This window comes from Panthera onca, chromosome B1, assembly GCF_046562875.1.
Source record: "Panthera onca isolate mPanOnc1 chromosome B1, mPanOnc1 haplotype 2, whole genome shotgun sequence".
Taxonomy (NCBI): Eukaryota; Metazoa; Chordata; class Mammalia; order Carnivora; family Felidae; genus Panthera; species Panthera onca.
Window position 1 is genome coordinate 43673676 of NC_138342.1, and position 22224 is coordinate 43695899.

The 22224-nt window shown below is 42.5% G+C and overlaps 1 protein-coding gene across 2 annotated transcripts in view; it reads left to right on the forward strand.

The window, feature by feature from the left end:
* The window catches only part of KIT (KIT proto-oncogene, receptor tyrosine kinase), an 86468-nt gene that overhangs the window by 59499 nt on the left and 4745 nt on the right, over window positions 1–22224 (forward strand). Inside the window, exons 8-17 of one of the 2 annotated variants that reach the window (XM_060654993.3) lie at window positions 9479–9593; window positions 11132–11325; window positions 12754–12860; window positions 12958–13084; window positions 13367–13471; window positions 13561–13671; window positions 14827–14977; window positions 16811–16902; window positions 17393–17520; window positions 18585–18707. In XM_060654993.3, coding sequence (XP_060510976.2) covers window positions 9479–9593; window positions 11132–11325; window positions 12754–12860; window positions 12958–13084; window positions 13367–13471; window positions 13561–13671; window positions 14827–14977; window positions 16811–16902; window positions 17393–17520; window positions 18585–18707 — 1253 coding nt within the window. The remainder of the gene's footprint in view (window positions 1–9478; window positions 9594–11131; window positions 11326–12753; window positions 12861–12957; window positions 13085–13366; window positions 13472–13560; window positions 13672–14826; window positions 14978–16810; window positions 16903–17392; window positions 17521–18584; window positions 18708–22224) is intronic. The other variant, XM_060654994.3, reaches the window with a different exon arrangement.

Consider the following 22224-nt stretch of genomic DNA (forward strand, 5'->3'; position numbering starts at 1 on the left):
TTCATTTTTTTTTTAAATGTTTTTATTTATTTTTGAGACAGAGAGAGAGCATGAGCAGGGGAGGGGCAGAGAGAGGGGGAGACAGAGAATCTGAAGCAGACTCCATGCTCTGAGCGGTCAGCACAGAGCCCGACGCGGGGCTCGAACTCACAGAGCGTGAGATCATGACCTGAAGTCGGACGCTTAACCGACTGAGCCACCCAGGTGCCCCGAACTTCATTTTTTTTAAAAGACTCCATTTAAGTGATCCCGTGCAATATTTGTCTTTCCATGTCTGACTTATTTCGTATAATATAATGCCCTCTGGGTTTATCCATGTTGTCACAGATGGCAGGATTTCCTTCTTTTTTAAGGCTGAGTAATATTCCTGTGTGTGGGGTACACATTTTATTTATCCATGTATCCACTGGCGTGGATCCACTGAGCACTGGAGTGCAGATGTCTCTTGAAGGTAATGGTTTTGTTTCTTTGGGATATATACCAAGAAGTGGGATTGCTGGATCTTATCTATTTTTTTTTTAATTTTGTTTTTATATGTATTTATTTTTGAGAGACAGAGACAGAGCTCAAGTGGGGGAGGGGCAGAGAGAGAGGGAGACACAGAATCGGAAGCAGGCTCCAGGCTCTGAGCCATCCGCACAGAGCCTGATACGGGGCTCCAACCCACGAACAGTGAGATCATGACCTCAGCCGAAGTCGGACACCCAAGCGACTGCGCCACCCAGGCACCCCTGGTAGTTGTATTTTTAATGTCTTAGGGAACCTCCATGCTGTTTTCCAGAGTGGCTGCACCAGTTTGCATTCCCACCAACAGTGTGTGAGGCTTCCCTTGTCTCCATGCCCTTGTCAACATTTGTTATCTCTTCTCTTTTTGACAATAGATGTGCTAACCGTTTGAGTGAGACTTTCATTTTGGTTTTGATATGCCAGTAACCTTCAAATGCCTCTTTAACACATTATCTGATAACATTTCCAGACGAGCATTATGATTCTAAAATGTGTGGTAAATGATATCTAGGGGCCATAAATAGATCTCTCTCCAGTCTTAAAGGTCTCCCCTTTCAGGACAAACCTAGCCAGTGGAGTCAGAGTACTGTGGTACTCAGGTGGAAGTAAAGTAAGGCAGACAGGACAAGTGAGATATGGAGAACTCTGGGGCTTGCCCTTCACCAGTGGGCATACGTGGAACACATGGAAAGTTAAGCTAGATTGGCTATCCAAATGACCTTCAAACTGTACCAAGTTAGCTCTCAAAGTTTCCAACTCTACATTATTTACAGCAGAGTGTTAACAGGGGCTTGAAACAATTTAAGGAAATGCTAAATAATGCATTATTTTCACATCACCGTATCATGTAATTAACGTCCTGTCTGGCATGAGCAATTATTTATAGATCATACAGTGTACCTGTATCAGTCAAACTAGTAAATCATCTGGAATAAGGCCTCTTGAAGAGAAAGTTTCTCTTTGACCACATTTGCAAAATCTGGGCTGCCTTTTATGTGTTTTTGGTTATAGTTTTTAAAATTTTTTTTAATGTTTATTTATTTTTGAGACGTAGAGTGTGAGTGGGGGGGGGGCAGAGAGAGAGGGAGACACAGAATCCGAAGCAGGCTCCAGGCTCTGAGCTGTCAGCACAGAGCCCGATGCGGGGCTCGAACTCCTGAACCGCGAGATCGTGACTGGAGCCTAAGTTGGACGCTCAACCAACTGAACCACCCAGGCACCCCTGGTTATGGTTAAGTCTACTTTTGAATGGCTAAACTATCCTTCTTCTAGGGGAAGCCACTCTAGGGGTAACTCCCTGCAAACAAGGTACATGCCAGCACATTCGCCAAAGGCGAGGGCAGACCTGTCAAGTTGGCCATGTAGATAGAAGGCTTAGACTGCCTGCCAGCAAGACCTCTGGGTCACCCACCCAGTGGGAGGTCTCAAGAACCTTCCCCCAGGATAAAATGGTAATATGGGGTGGCCTTCAAGGATTGCTCATTTGGGGGACTTTGGGTCTGTGCCTTTCAAGATCCCCAGGAGACAAGAGCAGTTACTAGAACTTTGCCTCTTTGGAAGGTGGAAATGTTTTTCTGCCTTCTAAACTGTCAGCCATTTTTTAAGGATTGAGATGACCTTCCAAACATTTGGGTGTCCAGGCCATACTTATGTTAGAGGCTAACCATTTTAAGGCAAAGCCTTGAGCGGCTTTGGTCTTTAGTGTTTTGTTTTGTTTTTCCTATTAGATAGATTCTATTAGGTCTTCTAGATTAAATTATTAGAATTCTTCTTTTAAATTTTTTCTTTTAACATTTATTTATTTTTGAGACAGAGAGAGACAGAGCATGAACGGGGGAGGGTCAGAGAGAGAGGGAGACACAGAATCGGAAGCAGGCTCCAGGCTCTGAGCAGTCAGCCCAGAGCCCGACATGGGGCTCGAACTCACGGACTGAGAGATCGTGACCTGAGCCGAAGTTGGACGCTTAACTGACTGAGCCACCCAGGCGCCCCTAAATTATTAGAATTCTTAAACATTAAATAAAGCCAGTGCTGAATAGAAGTCTTTCTTGATTTATTTATTTGCTTTTGAGGATTTGCCATAAGGCTATCCCAGTAACCAGAAATGTAGCATGGCTCGTGCAGACATTTGTGTACGTGTGTTTTGAAATTAAAACAATTTTTTTAATTATAAAATATTGTGTGAAGCATAGTTCTAGAAAAACTAGAAAATGTGAATAAGCAAAAATAAGCACGTTTTAATTATACCTTTTAAAGTTCATTTACTTACCATTGCTAATATATCCCTTACTGTGTATATGTTCTTCGTGACCATTTTTTTAGACTTTTTTTTTTTTTTTAAATAAAACTGAGGTCCTACTGCTTCGTAAGCTTGTGTTTTGGTGCTGAATAGTGAATGCATTGTACACATCTTTCCACGTCATGAAATACTCTTCCGCAACCTTATTTTGGTATCTCATTGCATGGATAGTGCGTAATTTTTTTTTAACTCATGTCTATGTCTGGTGCGATTTTGAGACTTTGTGTAGAATGGGGGATGGGACACGGATGATGTGACTGGGATTTTAAAGAAACCCATCAAATGCTTATTTAAGGTTTATAATTATCTTGTTTAATCTCAAATGAGCGACCTTGCCTAAGTGCCTGGGAGTAAATAAGGTTATCATCTGTCATTATCTTTCATGCTCCCATGTCTTAAACATATGTCACAGAAGATGCACTGTGCTGGCTTTTGGGACAGTTCTAAATTAAGGAATAATTTTCAGATCTTCTTAGCGTGGTTGCTAATCCGTGTAAAAACAGTCGCTTGTCTTTTTACATTAATCTTTTTATAGGTAGTGTGTATTCATTTGCAATATCTGACGGTGTCTGAGCCCTGTTTTTATTTTCTCTTCCCGAATTTGAAATGAGTTTTTGTTGTTAAATCGCTTGGGAGTTACGAGTGTTGTTTTTGATGTGACACTTTAATATCTCCTTTTCCTAATTAAGAGGGTCTCTGTGGCCGCAAGAATTGCTGGAGACACTTAAGTGGAAAGAAAAAAGGAATATCATGGCAACTTCCTTTTAAAGTAGAATTGGATTCTCTTATATTCTAAAAAAATTTAGGATATGTGTTGGTATCATTTTTCCTTCATGTCGTATAGGAAAGTTGGTCTGGTGGGGTGTGTTGCTAATTTGGGGGATCTAGTTAAACACAGCCTGCTTGAGAGCAGGCAACCTTCGGGGCGCCTGGGTGGCTCAGTCAGTTAAGCGTCCGACTTCAGCTCAGGTCACGATCTCACGGTCCGTGAGTTCGAGCCCCGCGTCGGGCTCTGGGCTGATGGCTCAGAGCCTGGAGCCTGCTTCCGATTCTGTGTCTCCCTCTCTCTCTGCCCCTCCCCCGTTCATGCTCTGTCTCTCTCTGTCTGAAAAATAAATAAATGTTAAAAAAAAAAAAAAAAAAAAGAACAGGCAACCTTCTAGACTGTTAAGGCCCTTTGTTCATATGATCTGGCCATTCTTTCATGTTTATGGTAGAAAAGCAGGAGAAACAGGTTTAAGTTATGTAACCATGTAAACTGCCAGAATTGACCCTGAACTGGGGGCACACTCTTCTAAAAACAGCATGAATTCCTCTTCGTATTAGTGGAACTTCTCTTCTATGGAAACTTCCTTTCCAGTTGAGCCAGGGATGTTTTTACATCAAATTAGCCACCTTCAGTTATACATGTATTTACAGGTTCACCTATAGCTTAGTGTAAATTTAAGCAAACCCACGAAGAGGTGCATATTTTTCCCATGAGTTAGATGTCAGTAACCATTCTCCTCCACTTCTGAATTATGTGGCAAAATGAATTCAATGCTTGTACTAACAATTTTATCACATTATCACATGCCTGCACTCCACGCGTGTGTCCACATCTGCCTGCCCCATGTCTGGGTCACATGGCAGTGGTACCCCTGTAAATTGAGCCTGGGGGTTCTGGTTGAGGAAGGCTTTCTGCAGGCAGTTTTATTACTTTTTAATTATTTTAACTTAATCTTTGTTAATCCCAATCTCAGGACTGGGAGATCTTTAATGGCTGTTTAGAACACAGATTGGCAGACTATAAGACCTGGGGCCAGATTCAGTCTGCAGCCTATTTTTTGAAGGGCCCATACACTAAGACTTTTTTTTTTTTTTTTTTTTTGAATGGTAGAAAAAAAATCAGAGCCTAAAATATTTATTGCCTCACCCTTTCATTGAAAGTTAGCTTACCCCTAGTTTAGAACATCACTTTGTTAGGAGAGTGTTTTTGCTTGTTTGTTTTGATTTCTGTTTTTAATTTTATTTATTTTGAGAGAGAGAGAAAGAGAGAGTGTTAAGGAGGGGCAGAGAGAGAGAGGGAGAGAGAATCCCAAGCAGTCTCTTCATTGTCAGTGCAGAGCCCGACACGGGGCTTGAATTTATGAACTGTGAGAGCATGACCTGAGCCAAGACCAAGAGCTGGAAGCTTAACCGACTGAGCCACCCAGGTGCCACTGTGTGTGTGTGTGTGTGTGTGTGTGTGTGTGTGTGTTAATGGTAGATACTCTGTTAAAGATACCTGGATACAGGCACCTATAATTGAAGTTTTATTTCATTTGTTAAACAAACTTCTATCAAAGTGCCCATCTGCCAGTTTCCGGCGATCTTTAAGAATGTGTAAAACAAAATATATTTTCAATATATCTATTCTGGGGATATTTTTAAGCAGAAGTAAAAGTTAACCTGAATTGTTTTCTACTCCTATTTTAGCTGACTTAAGTTCCTTTATCGTAACAGTGTGACGGCAGGAATATAGATTTGACCCAGGCACAAATAGTGACAGATTGCTACAAAGCATTGCTGTGTTGCCATTAAATACCAGCAGACCTACAGTCATAAAAACAAAATGCATCCTTATGAGCCCTCTTCATTTAGTTTCTTTATTGTTTGGGGACCTAAGTTCGTGTTCTTTGCTGATTATAGAGCGTGGGTAAATGTGCATGCATAGCAGGAGCCGGTCGAGGTGGTCGGGGGCGAGAGGAGTTCAACTCCAAAATGCTTCTGCACCGGTTACTTGTGTGTCTCACCCCCACCCCAGCTCCTATTATCTGTGCTGTGTTCTTAAAAATTTGTTTTGTTCTTGCTTTCCGTATGGGCCTGATGGTGGTAACAAGGAATATTTTTCAAGATCACATATTTCTGGGGTAAATCAGCAAATGGTTAGGATTTTTAATTGCATGAGCCATAAATTCTCAGTAGAGTCATTAAGCACTCTGAAATCAGCCTACAAGCTGATCAGTGTTGTTGGAGACACTGGAATGACTCAGGTCCATGAAGCTTTGAAAGGAGAAAAGGCTATTTTCTTAATCTCCGCAGGAAATACATAACTCATACACCTCTTAGGCTTATCTAAACCTCCAACTTGGGAGGAATTAGGGAATGTGTCATTTGGTATACTGCTGATTGCCGAATATCTCAGAAACCACAGCTCAGATTTAACCTGGAGAATTGCAGAGTTATGTATCTTTAAAAGCAAAATGCATATTTAATGCCTTACACAGTGCATCGAGGCACTTACAAAATGCAGATGAGCCCAGATTTTCATTTTTAGGAATCAGATTTATACCTAGCTCATTCTTTATGCATTAAACATTTTCATAGTGCAACTTGCCATGTAGAGCTGAAACTGTACTCATGTAATTTAGCCTTTTCAAAATGAGGTCTGTCATCACCAATGTTAGGACAGGGCTGGGATTAGGGTGAGGTGCCTTGGGTGCAAAATTTAAGGAGGTGCTCGCTGACTGTGCCAGCCCTATATTTACAAACCTTGAGGAGGGTGAGTGCCTTCTTAAAATCCACACCCTATGTGTTTTTCTGGCCTCACCCTAGTCCCGGCCCTGATCAGGGTCTTTCGTAGGTACTTTAAGAAGGCACATTGCTGGGTCAGATCCTCAACTTACTGAATCTCTGGGATTGGGTTGGGGGGTGGGGGTGGGGAGCAGGAATCTACATTTAACTTCTTAGTGCTTCAAGTGCACATTGAAGTTTGGAGGCCTTCTGAGCTTGGTTGGCCAGGCTAAGGACCAGCTGGATGAAAGCTCCCTGTTAGCCTTAGGTTACAACTGGCCTGAGACAGTAACTTAGAAATCTGCCCAATTAACCAGCACACAAGAACAAGTAGGCCAGCCGGACCGTGCCACTTGCCAGGCCTGGCCGTTGTGTAACTGCTACCAGGTGTCACGCTGGAAGGCTTGGATCTTGATTGTAGCCAGAGCTAAATGTAACTGATTATGTAATTTTGAGCTGTTCCAATTTTTTTAATTAAAAAATGGTTTATTGGTTCATTATTAGCTCCGTGTTCATTGTAAAAAAAAAAAAAATGAGAAGGTAAGTCCAAAGAATGAAATTGACACTCTCCGTAACCCAGGGATAACCATTGTTAACATCTGAAGTATCCTTTCAGGGTTTTCCCCCCCCCCCCTACTGGATTTATATTTAATTCTACTGAAAGAATCTATCGTGTGGCATTTGGAAGGATGGGTGACAAAAAGAATGTTGGTATAAGGGCATCTGTCTTAGAATCTCGATTCCCGTCTAAGTCCTATCCAGTTATCTTTCCCATCTCTGTGTAGACCCTCCCCCCTCACCTTGAATCTCTGCGCTAAACAAAAATTCACATGAACAGGTAGATGTGTGGCTATCTTACGGCCCGCTATTGCAAAATAGTGGAAATGGTGCCCCCCACACAGGGAAGTCACCATTAGTCTCTTCTTCTAGGTCCCTTCTTGTGATTCTAATCGAATTCCTTTGACTCTGGGGACCTTGTTCTTTTGGAGGGGAATTAATTGTCCACGCAGTTCTGCCCCTGCTCCACATCCGAGGTAAAGTCAGTAAGACGTGGTTCTGCCCTTGAGTACGTAGAGTCTGATGGAAGAGGCAGACCAGGATGTCGTATAAGAGGGTCAGGTACCCTAACATGCTGCAGGAACAGGGAGGAGAGACCAACCAACTTGGCTTTGGAGAGTTGAGCATGGCTTGAAAAAGGAGATGACACTTGAATGGAGTCCAGAGAGACCTGCCGTATGGCTCCTCCCGTCTCCAGCAAATAGCATTCTCCTAAAGTTCCACTGTTTTTTTGTGTTCTGTCCTACTTTTCAGCCCAATCACACAGTTGCCCATGATAATTAAATGAGACTTGCCAGATGGATGCTTTTGCAAGACGATGGCTCGTCTTCTTGCTCTATTTGTGAAAGCTGGCATTGGATCCAAACTCTCAAGGAGGCCCCTACCTTGAGATCGCTTTGGAGTGCCGCTCTTTCGTGCATATTAGCCAAATGGCCTGCCCATCCGCGGGGCCAGGCTGAGTGGCAGGTGGGTGTGCCATGCATGCAGACGCTCTGATCCCTGCCAAGCTGTTTTGCCTGCAAGGAGGTGAGGTGCCGAGAGGTGGTTCTATAACATTCCCTTCCTTTGAGGGAGTTAGCTCCTAAGCTTCCGATCTGTCCGTCTTAACCTTCTCACCACGTGTATTTTCCCAGTCAGTTGCAACATACTCGATGTCAGATTCCCAGTGCATTGAGTTATAACACATACACGTTATCACGTTATCTCAAGCAATTTGTACGTCACTGAAGAGAGTATTTAGAGTGGCAAATACAGTTAAATTAGGCGGTGGCAAACTTGATTCACCAAGGACGGTTGGTTCTCTGAATCGAAAACGATAACTGAATCATTAACAAACTAATAACAAATAAATCTATTTCATTTCTGTGCATATCATTCTTCCTTCTTGGTGTGCCCTATCTCATTTAATTGTCATAGCATCGCTGTGAAATGGGTACTGTCATTATTCCCACGTTACGCACCAGGAGGCCTGATGGAGGGCGGGTTCCTGGTAAGTGTGGGCGCCCTTCTGCAGGCCCGGCCGCCACGTGTGCCGCCTCCCATAGTTCTGTGCCTGATGCTGTGCTAAGGATTCAGGGGGAGCATCCCCTCGTCCCTGCTGTCGGATGCTCACAGTCTGGCCTACTCGTTCTCAAAGGGTTAGCAGTCTTCCAATGTATCTCCAGGAGAACAACTGAACGTAATAAGTTCATTTTCCTTTCACTTTAGAAATAATCTCAAGAATTTGCAGTGCTTTAGGGCACTCTTGATTGAATACCTGTTGATTATTGTAGTTACCCAGAAATGTCAAATTAGAGCATGCCTGCTGATACAATTTACTTTTTCAGTGATTGTACACAGGCTTAGGTGTATGTATGAATAAAACTCTCGGGCTGGCTTCCTGTTACAATTTTCTGTCCATATTTTGCATTTGAAATAAAACTTCGGAGTTCAAAGCCCGAATTGTATTCTACTCTTCTGTTTGGGTTTCTCTGTAAATAGTATGATTCCGTTCTTTCATTCGCACCCATTCCCTTCTGTCCCAACCCCCCCCCCCCCACCCTCACCCCCAAAAGAGGACCTTCCTGAGATGGGCAGAGCGGACTTCTTCTTTTCCTGGAACTCCTCTTAATTTCATCCATTCCAGTCCGTGCCATAACTGGAAATTCCTATGGCAGGTTCAGTGATGTGAAATTCTGGTGGCAGGAATCTTAAACGCGATTTCCACCTTCCCAACAGTCTGGCATCCTAAAGTTCGGATTAGAAGCCGTCTTTCCGATTGCCCCTCACAGGAAACAGAAACCCTGCCAGGTGGTCCTGCAAACCCCACTTCAGTCATCCCCGAACGGGGAGCTCTCGGGCACCCCCACGTCTGCAGTGTGGACAGTCCACGCTGGGGTTGGGCAGCTCTTTGTAAGCCCCTCCTGGTCTGATCCTCACTTCTGCCTCCCTCCCTGCTTCAGATTCTCCCCTTTGAATGTGTTCCCTCCGGGTCCTCTTCAAACCTCAAGAAAGTTCTAAGGACTTGAAAGCAAGGGAGGGAGGAAGTCTTGGTGAGGTTTTCCAGCAGTCTGACGTATGACCGTCTCTCTTTTCCTGCAGCAAAACCAGAAATCCTGACTCATGAAAGTCTCGTGAGTGGCATACTACAGTGTTTGGTAGCTGGATTCCCGGAGCCCACAGTAGATTGGTATTTTTGTCCAGGAACTGAGCAGAGGTGAGGTGATGATTTTGGGTACCACTTGACATGCGTAAGGGAAGGACTGTAATTTAGTTGAATTTCAGATATGTTTTCAGATTTTTTTTTTTTGGAAGCTTTGTTTATTTTGTTCTTCTCTCCACGTGGCTTTGTAGGGGGCACAATCGCTATATTTTTCGTGGGAGACATTAATTTTGTTTGCTGAAAAATGATTACTGAGCGACTTCTCTATTTTGGTGGTTATCTTTTGGATTTATCACGCAATTTCTAGCCTGCAGGTAGATAAAGCAATTTTCCAGGACAGAGTAATTAGATTTCCATTCTCTACACAGGAGGTAATGTGTGTGGGAAACGTGGCTGCAGTTACCATGAAAAAAATTACCTCAGAAGTTAATTGCCAAGTTACCAAAAAGTAATGATCGTGCAGTTACAACATACATATGGCATTTGTAAGCTGCGTGTTTTTAAAAGGTTTTCTCCTTGATTAGGTGCCCAGCCCCTGAGCAGAGCACATCTGGCATTGTGTTTTCCTCTCCCTCGCAATCTGCACTTAAGCCTTAAATTGTCCTTTCACATTACCTGAAGATGGAAATGGGGTCAACATTGCTGTTTTTATCCATCAAACGCTGTTTTGTGCTCAGGCTTTAAAAGCCCAGTGTAACATCACCATTGAATAGTCAGGATAATAATAGGAATTTTATTTTTCACAGAATAGACCTCTTTATCACAACGAGTTAGAAGAGGTTACGTAGGATTGTTGTTTTCAGCAGAGTTTTAGCGGAATGTTTTCTTTGGGGAACAATAAGGAGGGCTCGAGACCCCTGGAAATGCCCCGGCAGTGGCAGTAACCCCAGCAGTTACTGTTATATGTGCGGCAAATGTTTCTGGAGGGCAGCTGTATGCTAGACACCGGTCTGGTGAGCAAAACACACCTGAGTCCCAGCTTTGTGAGTTTATGTCTAATGGGTAGGGGTCCGCGAAAGATGAAATGAACAGCTACCGTGATCGGGTGTTAAGTGCTAAGGGGAGAAATAAAATGAGGTGAGGGAATAGAAAGGTATTGGGTGTATGGAGGACATAATTTAAAATAGGGTCGTCTGGGTCTAGCCCCTGATGGGCTTTGCTGCCTGGAGTACGAGCCGATGGTACAGCTTCTGTCTCCCTACATGAAACCTGGAGCTTCAGGGTCTCAGCCGCTGGGGATTTGGGGGCCGCCCTGTCTTCATCCTTGTAGACGTTAACTCTTTCCTCCTCTAGGCTCTTCTTTCTCAACACTCATGTACCGTTGAAACCGGTCATGAAACCGCTCAACGGAATAGGTGTTTGAATCGGGATTCGAACTCCTGTCTCACTCCCTGGATCTTCTTGTCCACCATGCTGTTCTTTCTCACTGTGCCAGGGAACCTAGTGCCCATCTGTCCTTCCACTGTTGGTTGTAAAAGGAAATTCCTGATTATGACCTGCTAACTTAGTTTGAAAAGTATGCCAAACCCATTGTATTTCATGATGGTTGATCTTTCTGGAGTAAATCGGGTTGTTATTTTTCTTCCCTCTAGATGTCCTGTTCCTGTTGGGCCACTGGATGTGCAGATGCAAAACTCATCTGTATCGCCGTCTGGAAAACTAGTGGTTCAAAGTTCCATCGATTACAGTGCTTTCAAACACAATGGCACAGTCGAGTGTAGGGCTTCCAACAATGTGGGCAAGACTTCTGCCTTTTTTAACTTTGCATTTAAAGGTAACAGCAAAGGTATATTTCTTTTTAATCCAATTTAAGGGGATGTTTAGGCTCTGCCTGCCATATCAATCATGATTTTCAGTCCATTCCACCAATGGCCATGTCATTTCTGGTAATTTCTACATTGTACCATGCCGTCATCAAACTCACTAAGTTTCATTCTGCACTGTTTGTTAATAACACGTATGTAGTGATTTTAACTGCACACTTTATATTTACATGTGTCTGTGCACATATGTATGCATGCATGCATGTGTGTGTGTGTGTGCGTGTGTGTATAAAATGAATCGCATATTTCCAATCATTTCCATTTAAAGGGGGTAGAGAAAAAAATAGGGGAGTGTATTTACCGTATAGCCAAACATAACCAGAATTAGGGCAATTTAGAAATTTAAATTTAATTTAAAATTTTAGTTATTTAAAATCACATTTTAATACATCGCCAGGCACTATATCAGAAAGCTAACACTGCCTTTTATGAAGTCACGTCAGTAAACTATTTCTTTTTTTTTTTTTAATGTTTATTTATTTTTGAGACAGAGACAGAGTGCAAGTGGGGGAGGGGCAGAGAGAGAGGGAGACACAGAATCTGAAACAGGCTCCAGGCTCTGAGCGGTCAGCACAGAGCCCGACGCGAGGCTCGAACCCACGGACTGTGAGATCATGACCTGAGCCGAAGTTGGACGCTCGACCGACTGAGCCACCCAGGCGCCCCATGAACTATTTCTTTAATGTCTGCAAAATTTGAATCATGAGTGACTGACTACCTCTGCTAACATAAGTTAAATGATCCTTGTGGACAAATTGATGAATTGGTATGAAGTTAGAAGACAAAGAAACCGGGCGCCTACATTCTTAGGGCTTAGTTTTTGTTTTCTTGAGTTGGCAAAGATGTGTGCCAAAAAGTTGTGTGTTTTCAGTTTTGAGTAATGAGGGAAGAATCTTCCATTGTTCTTCATCATAGATTTTTTTTTTTTTTTACTCAGGCAATGAAAGAACATTTTAAAAATGTTTTCTTACAATGTTTTCTTGGTTGTAAAAGAAATTCTTGCTCCATGTAGAAAATTTGGAAAATGCAGGGAAGCATAAAGAAGAAAGTTTAGACCCTCCAGAAAGGAAACTTCTTAAAGCTGTCCAAAGCAGGAATTTGGTTGAAGTACAAAACTCACTCGTATGTTGTTTTTTGTTGACAAGCGGCATAAAATTATTCTTATGCTACAGAAATCTCAACCTCCACAGGAGCCTGGTTTAAGTTGTTATTTGAAAAGATTCCTTTGAATAACAAGAGTAAGATAATAAACGAGGCAAGGAGCGGAGAATGCCCATGGCTTTGAACCCTGCCATGGGCTGTAAAATGGGAGATGGGCGAGTTTGGGGTCAGGTGGATAAAGATCCGTCCCTGCTAATAGATTGTGATTCCACATTCCCCTTTCATTTTAGAACAAATGCATCCTCACACCCTGTTCACACCTTTGCTGATTGGTTTTGTGATCGCAGCTGGTATGATGTGTATTATCGTGATGATACTTACCTACAAATATTTACAGGTAATCCTTCCTTTGCTCTCTCCCCTAATAAGCGCTGTAATGATTGAAATGTTCATCATTAAAAGACGATATACCTTTCCCTTTCTCCCCCGACCAGAAACCCATGTATGAAGTGCAGTGGAAGGTTGTCGAGGAGATAAATGGAAACAATTATGTTTACATAGACCCAACACAGCTTCCTTACGATCACAAATGGGAGTTTCCCAGAAACAGGCTGAGTTTTGGTCAGTATGAAGCCGGGGCTTTCCGTGTAACCTCTTTGGGTGCGCATAACAAAGACTTTAGGGAACCCCAATAACTTCCTTTGTTCTGTTGCACCTGAAACCGGGTTTTCTGTGAAATGTCACCACCTTTGATAGAGTTGGCCTACTGCACATTATAGGGAGATGTCATGGACAGATTTGTCCTTAATTCTGTAACAGTTCCTTAATTGTTGAGTTTGAGATTACGCAGGTGGTCCGTTGGTCCCAACACCACCACGTGCTCTCTTCCCTTCCTTTCTGCAGGGAAAACCTTGGGTGCCGGTGCCTTCGGGAAGGTGGTTGAGGCCACTGCATATGGCCTGATTAAGTCGGATGCGGCCATGACCGTTGCCGTTAAGATGCTCAAACGTAAGCTTTTCTCCTGTAGGCTGCTGCATGCCCTCAACATTGGCTTGCCAGATGTACTTTTTGCTAAAATGAGATCTCTCTAATTTTAGCAAGTGCCCATTTAACCGAACGAGAAGCCCTCATGTCCGAGCTCAAAGTCTTGAGTTACCTCGGCAATCACATGAATATTGTGAATCTTCTCGGAGCATGCACCGTTGGAGGTAAAGCCATGACCAAATTACCTTTTATTATCTTTCAAATGATCAAAAGGAAATTTTCATACAATTTCGACAATGCTCGATTACAAGCTTCTTGCAAGATTTTTGCCCAGGTTGTTACCTCTTGCTTGATTTCACACCTTTGCTCCCAAAAGTGTTGTTCTTCAGAGTGTGTATTTGAGTTTTATCGTCATGGGTGGGACAGCCCAGGACATACCCTAGTTACTGTCACATATGTTGCCTCGACATTGACCTCCTGAGGATCTTGAGAATGTCTCCTCTCATCCAGCAGGTCTCCCGATCTTGCAGGCTTTATACTTTGCTGGATCATTTGTAGTCACTAAAGGGTTAACATTCATTTGCACGTCATAATTAAAGATAGACTTCGAAGCCTGCCAGTTCTCAAATAATGCACCAAATGAGGCAGACACTTCACTTCTGCAAGAAAATAAATTTCCGGTCTGAAGCCGTTCTGAGGTAGAGCCTTCCATCAAGGATCTCTGTGATGTTTCCAGAAAACATGTTGGTCCAAAGGACCAGATGAGCCATCTTCCTCAAGATGTACAGAGATTCGCGGTCAAGTTGACGGCCTCCATAATTTCTTAAAACAGCCCCCGTGAAGGTGGCATCCACGTCATGCATGGTTCACCAACATGTCTGCCCAAGTGAAATAGTTGCCTGTTAACTTCAGGGCTGCAGTTGTAGGCACGGTCACATATCAGCCGGCTGTTCCGTGTGGTTGCTTTTTCTTATTATGCAGTTTGTTCTCTGCATCATTTCCACAATAACGGTGGGAGAGGGTGTGGAGCCCCTGCAAACAGAAGTGAATCAAAGGATTCATGGAGGAAATTTGATAGTCGTACAACATTGAAAGCGGTAACTCTTTGTAAAGCCAGCAGTCATGCCTGGCTCCAAGCACTGACATCACTTAGAAAGGCAGGTAAAGGGGGCTTGCTTGTTCAGTTTGACCCCACAGAATGCTATTTTTTGCCAGCGGTGTCAATAGGTAGGATTGTATTGGTACTAAGTGGGCTTGTCAAACGAACCTGAATGTTAATGGTTATGATCACTCCTGAGTGTAATTGGGGGGGGGGGGGGGCGCAGCATTGTCTATATATCTCATCTCTCTTTATTTAACCTTCTCTTATATGCCTGTAGGGCCCACCCTGGTCATTACTGAGTATTGTTGCTATGGTGATCTTTTGAATTTTTTGAGAAGAAAACGCGATTCATTTATTTGCTCAAAGCAGGAAGATCATGCAGAAGTGGCACTTTATAAGAACCTTCTGCAGTCAAAGGAGTCTTCCTGGTAAGGCTGATTTACATAAATAGCTGTTAACAGGCAGTTCGAGGGGTCATAAGGGTTTGCAATCAAGGCCGATTGTTAAAAAAAAAAAAACGTGAACAGAGATACTTCGAGGCACAAAATCAGAATTATTAAATCATTTAGATGTCACCAACAATTTAGAAAGTTCGAATAGTGTTTGTAAAGATTTGAATAGTGTTAAACTTAGATTTCCGTTGATTTTTTTAAATGCATCTTTCGTTTGTTTCAAGGCATTAGTTCTGTTCAGTCGAATGAATTCTGTACCTGTTTCTCTTATGACTGTTCTTGTGTGTCATTTCATTCACCCTGTCGGGCTTGTTACTGTATTGTTGAGTTGCCTCAGTAAACTTCTTGAAAACCTTTAACAGAGTGGCAGAGAGCTCTGAACGTATCTCTGCATGTAGGTTTCTCACCGTCTACCTGTGAATTATTTCTGTATACCTTGCCCTTTTTTAAAAAACTCATCATGCTATAAAAAGGCACAAAGACTAGCACATTTTTAAAAGTTCTATACCTTATTTTCATCTGTTTTATACTTAATATAGTTCTGAATTTGAATGATGTGTAAGGAGCTTCAAATTCCTTTAAGGAGGACGAATGTGGCTTACCAACCAGAATAGGATTCTTCTCTGCCATACCTTGCCCGTTCTTTCCAAAGGTTGAGATCCACCATTTATGAAGGTTTCCTAGATTCACCCAGAGGCCAGCAGAAATCATACTCCTCCCTTACGCTTTATATTTCTGAAATTGTGTATTGGATTTCTCCTCTGCCTTTTATTCACTCTGTCCCCCTGCATTTTGAGATGGCAAGACGTTGTCTTTCGAACTTGACTCCAGGCCCTCAAGAAGAGCAAATATTATTGGTGGACGGTTACCTCTTAAAGCCCTTTTCTGTACCTGCCCTGGCTAAAGTTTTAAACCCCAGGCGAAGGCTTTTTGTTTTATTCTTTTTTTTAGCCCAGTAAATTTGGGTAGTGTCAGGTGGTAGTAAAATACAGTACAAACCAACCACCTTTGGTTAGTTTCTCCAGAACATATGCTCTTTGTATAAATAAATGAGCCACTTTGCCTTATTTCTAAAAACCTTGGCCCCATAGATATTTTTCAACTTTCTGAAATAATGGCCTAAATTGTTCAATCCGACGTGGTGTTCTTTGTGCACTGGGATCCCATATGGGACTGGAACCACCAGCATAATCTGAAGGAGATTGTTGTCACAGTGTTTCTATGCTAATCAGAAGCAGGAAGTACTAGAAATCTTGAAGACTTTCCAGCCAAATGTTGCAGATTCAAGAGGTCCAGATGGTTCAGAAAATCATCCAAATTATTGGTGTTTATCTGAACTAAACTTGGTTTTTTTAAAACCTTCTTCCATCAGTCGCTATATGTTAACGATCCCTGCCTTCCCCCCATAACACATCTCAGAAGTTCTTGCCCTTTGTGTCTTGTCTCTTTCATCTTGTCTCTTGGGGCTAATTTAGAGAGTTTAAGGGGATGGGGGTTAATTTTTTTTACTCTCTGTTTCCCCATTAAATCCCTGGTGTCAAGAGATGGGGAATTTCTAATCCCCCATCTACGATTGAACACAAAACATGCCGTCTCATTCCTGGGGATTGGACCCTAATGTTGAATATTAAAATCCCCTATCTTATGAACAAGATTTTCTTCACTCAGACCTGGCAGTACTTTCTTTGAACAAAATCAGCCTGTTCTGTAAAGAAGGGAATGAGGGTATAGAGCCTGCCCCGTGGGTACTCCCCTTTTTCCCATTTTGTTCAGTCATGATTTGATGGATGGATATTTCCTCTCTCCCAGCAACGATAGTACTAATGAGTACATGGACATGAAACCCGGCGTTTCTTATGTTGTGCCAACCAAGGCAGACAAAAGGAGATCTGCCAGAATAGGTGGGTACCTTTTTCATTTCGAGAGGATTTCTCATACTGCTCTGAAATATCATACCGTGCCCCATGGCGACTGGTTCCCCGTTACAGTAGCCCCCAATAACAGTGCCAATGTTGAATGGCAGTTAAGGGTTCCAAGTGGGCATTGGGGTCAGAGCGTTTGTAACTGTGTATGCGCATCTTACTGCATGTATGAAAATATATGTGTATCACATATGTATTTTGCAGATCACAATGTATCAGATGCATGTTTTACATATCAAAAACATGAGGTTTTTGTATTGATTCATGATCCTGCTCCCCTGAGGCCCCAGGTGATGAATATTAACTTTGTGCTTGAGCACTTCCGTTTCCTCAGCACCGGGGAGATGACCTGCCTGCACGTTCACATCAGTCCCTTCGTTACCAGCCCTTTGGTATCCCTGTTGTCACCATCTTCTGTTTTCCTTGCTTTGAGGTTTAATTGCTAACAAAGTCCTTCTCCTCCTAACAGGCTCATACATAGAAAGAGATGTGACTCCCGCCATCATGGAGGACGATGAGTTGGCTCTAGACCTGGAGGACTTGCTGAGCTTCTCGTACCAAGTGGCCAAGGGCATGGCATTCCTCGCCTCGAAGAATGTGAGTGGGTGTGGTTCCCGGGAAGGCACTCCCACACCAACCCCCCCAGCCCCAACCCCACCGAGCACTTTGGAGCCATAGTTCGAATGCACAGTGTCATTTTGAAGTGCAGTAACCAAAAACAGAGGAGATTTAGTTTCTTCATATTCCAACTGCTGTCTTTTTGGAATTCCTGTTCTCATTTATAAGCCTTAAAGTGCAAGCCTGTCTAAATGAGCTTTCTATGAATATTTTTTTTTTATGCATTGAATTCATTTAAAAACTTTGGCTTTTAGGATACGGGAGCTGCTCTTAGAAAATAGAGAGAATGATTTCATCAGCAAAAGGAAGGGGTACCTCATGCAGTTGCAATGCTTGGTGAAGCACATACTTGGGCTTTATTGAAGTTGGACCTCAAATATTGTATGGTTTATGAAGTGTGGGGGAATAAAGGAGTCAGAATGATAAGCATTTGGGGAAAAGATGGGGATGGGAAGGGAATGATAGAATCAAAACAAGGAACAGAGTCTCTGGAAGGGTGAGAGGGGTGCCCTAGCAAATGGGACTGGCAGACTAGGAGGAGGTAACAGATCCTCCCCGTAAGTGTCACTGGTGACATTTCCAAACAATTACCAAACTAAAAGAGGATGTAGGATGGCTGAAATAAAGAGCCTCTTCCCTGTGTCCTTGGGAGACATCAAATTGAAGTTGCAAACACATTTCAGAAACTCTATAAAAGGACATTCAAAAAGAAGCATGCAAAATGAGTTTTCAGTTTAAAAAGTATGATGTGACTATTTATAATGTATTTTCCTGTGAATGAAAGCAGTCCTAAGAGGAAGAAAATGTATTCGAGTTGGTTTTGAAAGCGATTGTAGTAATTAAGGTCCTAACGATGCGAAACACACATCATTCAGAGCGTAATTTAGATGTTTATTTTTGGTGCACCCAATAGCTTCAGTGCGAAGCCAAGTTACTGGACCTGTGTGACAGAAGCAGCATCCTAACATTGCACGTAGTTTTCATTCTTGAGGAGTTTAAAATAAATGTAAATGGTTTTCTTTTCTCTCCCACTCTCCTAATAGTGTATTCACAGAGACTTGGCTGCTAGAAATATCCTCCTTACTCATGGTCGAATCACAAAGATTTGTGATTTTGGTCTAGCCAGAGACATCAAGAATGATTCTAATTATGTGGTCAAAGGAAACGTAAGTACCCGCTCTCTGCTTGACAGTCCAATGAAGGATGTTAGTTTCAAGTTTTTCTAAGAATTGCTTTTTATGAGTTTCGTAATGCAAATCCTACCTTTGAGATAGCATGCATTTTAGCAGTCAAATTAAGTGTCCTTCAGCAAAATTTGCATGGTATGCTGAACATTACTACAACTAACATTCCGATAATAGAATTCCTAATTCTAATTGTGTAATTATGGGGCATGTGAAGGAAACAGAAATAGCCTTAATTTTCATTATAGCCTGAGAATAGCAATGAACTCTGTTTTGTTCAAGTGAAACAAATGTGGGCCTGAAGGTCACAGCGGGGGAATTTTATCTGGAGATTGACATGCTATGTGAAAAAGATTAAAATCTAAGGTTATGTTCAGAATTAGGTATGTAGAATGTCGGATCTTAAAACCAATAGAGAGCATATTAAATAGTTTTGTAAGTAATCATGGGCTTATAGAACATAGTGATTTTAGTTCAGAGTGCTTTATTTCGTTGCCAGTTTTCATTGTATCCTGAGAACAACCCCTGGGTGTTAGAATGCAATGTCTTCACTCTTTCAGAGTTGGAGAAACTAAAGCTCAGTATGTTTTATATGTTTTAGTAATAAACATCACTGATTCTCAGATGACACAGGTCGGTTAAAGGCTGAATCCAGAGCCCATGATCTACAAGCAGCATCCCGTTAGTGTGGGAAGCCATATAGTCCCGTGTATATATTCTTCTGCATCTCTTTCCTAGGCCTGTTTCCCCAGTCCAGATTTATTCCTGATGGTAGCTGTGTGTGTGCCTTAGGATAATGTAATATTTTGTCCTGCGTCACTGTGGCCATCTCTATGGGTAGGCTGTACTTGGCTTGGTTTTACAGAAGTGTTTCTGGCTTTCCTTCCTGATCAAGGCATGTATTTCTAATAAATCTCTTCTGACGCTGCACTTCATTATTACGAGGGTTAATGAAACCAAGTTCTCTCCATCCCGGTGCATGCACTACTGGAAGAAAGAATGAGAGGTAGTCCCCGATCCAGGCCTTGGAATAGTGACAGAAGGGCAAGAGGAGGAAGACGGCAGTTTCTGGACTGCCGTTGCCGAGCTCGGATCTGGTTCCATCATTTAATGGCTCTGTGATGTTTGGCAAGAATTACCCGGGGCCTCTCAACCTTGCTTCTTTTTCTCTTCTTGGGAAATGATACTGTCACCTGACTCATCAAGTTGTTAGGAGGGTTAAATGAGTGAATCTAGGTGAAGTGCTTAGAACTTTACAGAGTTCAGGTGCGTTGCAGCCAATATGCACGTGGCGCTCGTTCTTCTGACTGTTCTTTATAGATGTCTTATGTGGGATATAAATAATCATGACAGTGGTTATGCTGCAGCTTCTTAATAGCTTGTGATTGGTTCGCGACCTGTAATGAACAAGGATGGGTTAGGTCCCACCAGGCTTCTAGATTGTGGGCTCCAGCTCAAGTCTGTTGCACGAACCAATTACAGATCTCTCTTCACCAGGCTCCTGGGTAAGGAGGATTTATGGGACAAGTTAAAAGCAGGGAAACTCCCACAACATGTTACTGCCTCAGATTTGCTACATCATAGTCATGTGACATCTCCCCGTGACAGCTTCTCAGAAAGTTCTTCCATTCCTCGTAGGTTCTTCGTCATATTTCTGCGGGTGAAGCCAGCGGATACCTTGTCAGAACATTGTCTTAAATGCATAAAATAAAATCTATAGGATTACCAAGAAAAGCAGTTAAATTGGAATATAGTTATCAAAATATTAAAAAAGGATATTTTTGGACATCAGTACGCGTGTTTCTTTGTTACACAGAATAACCTGTTCTAGCCGTGGGTCTAAAAACTGATTTCAAAGTGGTGATGAACGTAAACACTAATCATGATGGAGGTGTCTGCAGTGACTGTTGGTGATGGAATCACAGGACCTGCTGACATTACTGGGCTTTATTGCTTTCATCCAGAACTTAAGGAAATGCTAAACTTCATTTAGAAGTTAGTGAAAATAAGAATGTATGGCATTTTTTTCCCCCTTCCAAGTCCACAGGCCCCTGAGTTCAGGACACCTTCAATCTCAGGTTAAAGCTCCCTGTAGGAACTTAGGTATAAAATCTGGGAGGGGATACTGGAATGTGTCCTTCCTTCCTCCCTTCCATCCTTCCTTCCCTTTCTTTCTTTTTCTCTGTCTCTTTTTCTCTCTCTTTTTTCTCTTTTTCTCTCTTTTTCTCTCTTCCTTTCTTCCTCTTCTTTCCTTCTTCCTTCCCTTCCTTTTTCTTTCTTTTCTTTCTCTTTCTTCCTTCCTTCCTTCTTTCTTCTCTTCTCTTCTCTTCTCTTCTCTTCTCTTCTCTTCTCCTTTCCTTTCCTTTCCTTTCCTTTCCTTCTTTTCTTTTCTTCTTCCTTAATTTCTTTTTCTTTCTTTCTTTCTTTCTTTTCTTTTTTCTTCTCTTCTCTTCCTTCTCTTCCCTTCCCTTCCCTTCCCTTCCTTTCTTTTCTTTTCTTTTCTTTTCTTTTTTCTTTTCTTTTCTTTTCTTTTCTTTTCTTTTCTTTTCTTTTCTTTTCTTTTCTTTTCTCATCCCTGCTGGCTAAAATAACTTTAACACTAGAAAAACAAAATTGTCTTCCCAGTTTCAATCCTGAATGGATTAAGAGAAGGACTGAGTTAGCTTTTTGTGGTAGATTAAGATCCAGGCATCCAGAATGTCTGTAAGAGCAATAGTCCCAGCAAGTCTGACTCGATTTTAGCAGAGAGACTTCAGGATGTGAAGTTCAGCTGTTGAATGTAAAGACCAGTCTGCTACTTGCCACCTTGGAATAGTCCTAGGCACCATGAGCCGCCCCTATTTATTGTGTGCTCGCTTGTGCAAGGCAATCGTTTAGAGATTGGTCTGTCGGCAGTACTGTGGTAAGCACTTTTACCTACGTGATCTCATTTAACCCACCAAACAACTCATGAGATATGAAGTATTATTTTTGCTTTCTAGCAGACCATATTGAGATTGTCTTTTTAAATTTTTTTTTTTAACGTTTATTTATTTTTGAGATAGAGAGAGACAGAGCATGAACAGGGGAGGGGCAGAGAGAGAGGGAGACACAGAATCCGAAGCGGGCTCCAGGCTCTGAGCTGTCAGCACAGAGCCCGACGCGGGGCTCGAACTCACGGACCGTGAGATCATGACCTGAACCGAAGTCGGATGCCTAACCGACTGAGCCACTCAGGCGCCCCGAGATTGTCTTTTAATTACAGATACTTGTGACCTTCCCAGTGTATTCATGAAGGATTGGTTTGGGTTTCAAAGGACAGAAAACCCAAAAGAAAAGTAAAAGAAGTGTAGTAGCCGCAGGCCACGGCTGGTGTAGAGGTTCTGTGAAGCACTCAGGACCAAATCCTTTTACCCTTCCATTTTCTTACATCTCTGGTATAGCCCTCCTGTTCTTGGCCCAAGGTGGCCACTGGATAGCCAGCCACCACAGTCGGAAGGCAGGGTGGAGGAGGGATGAG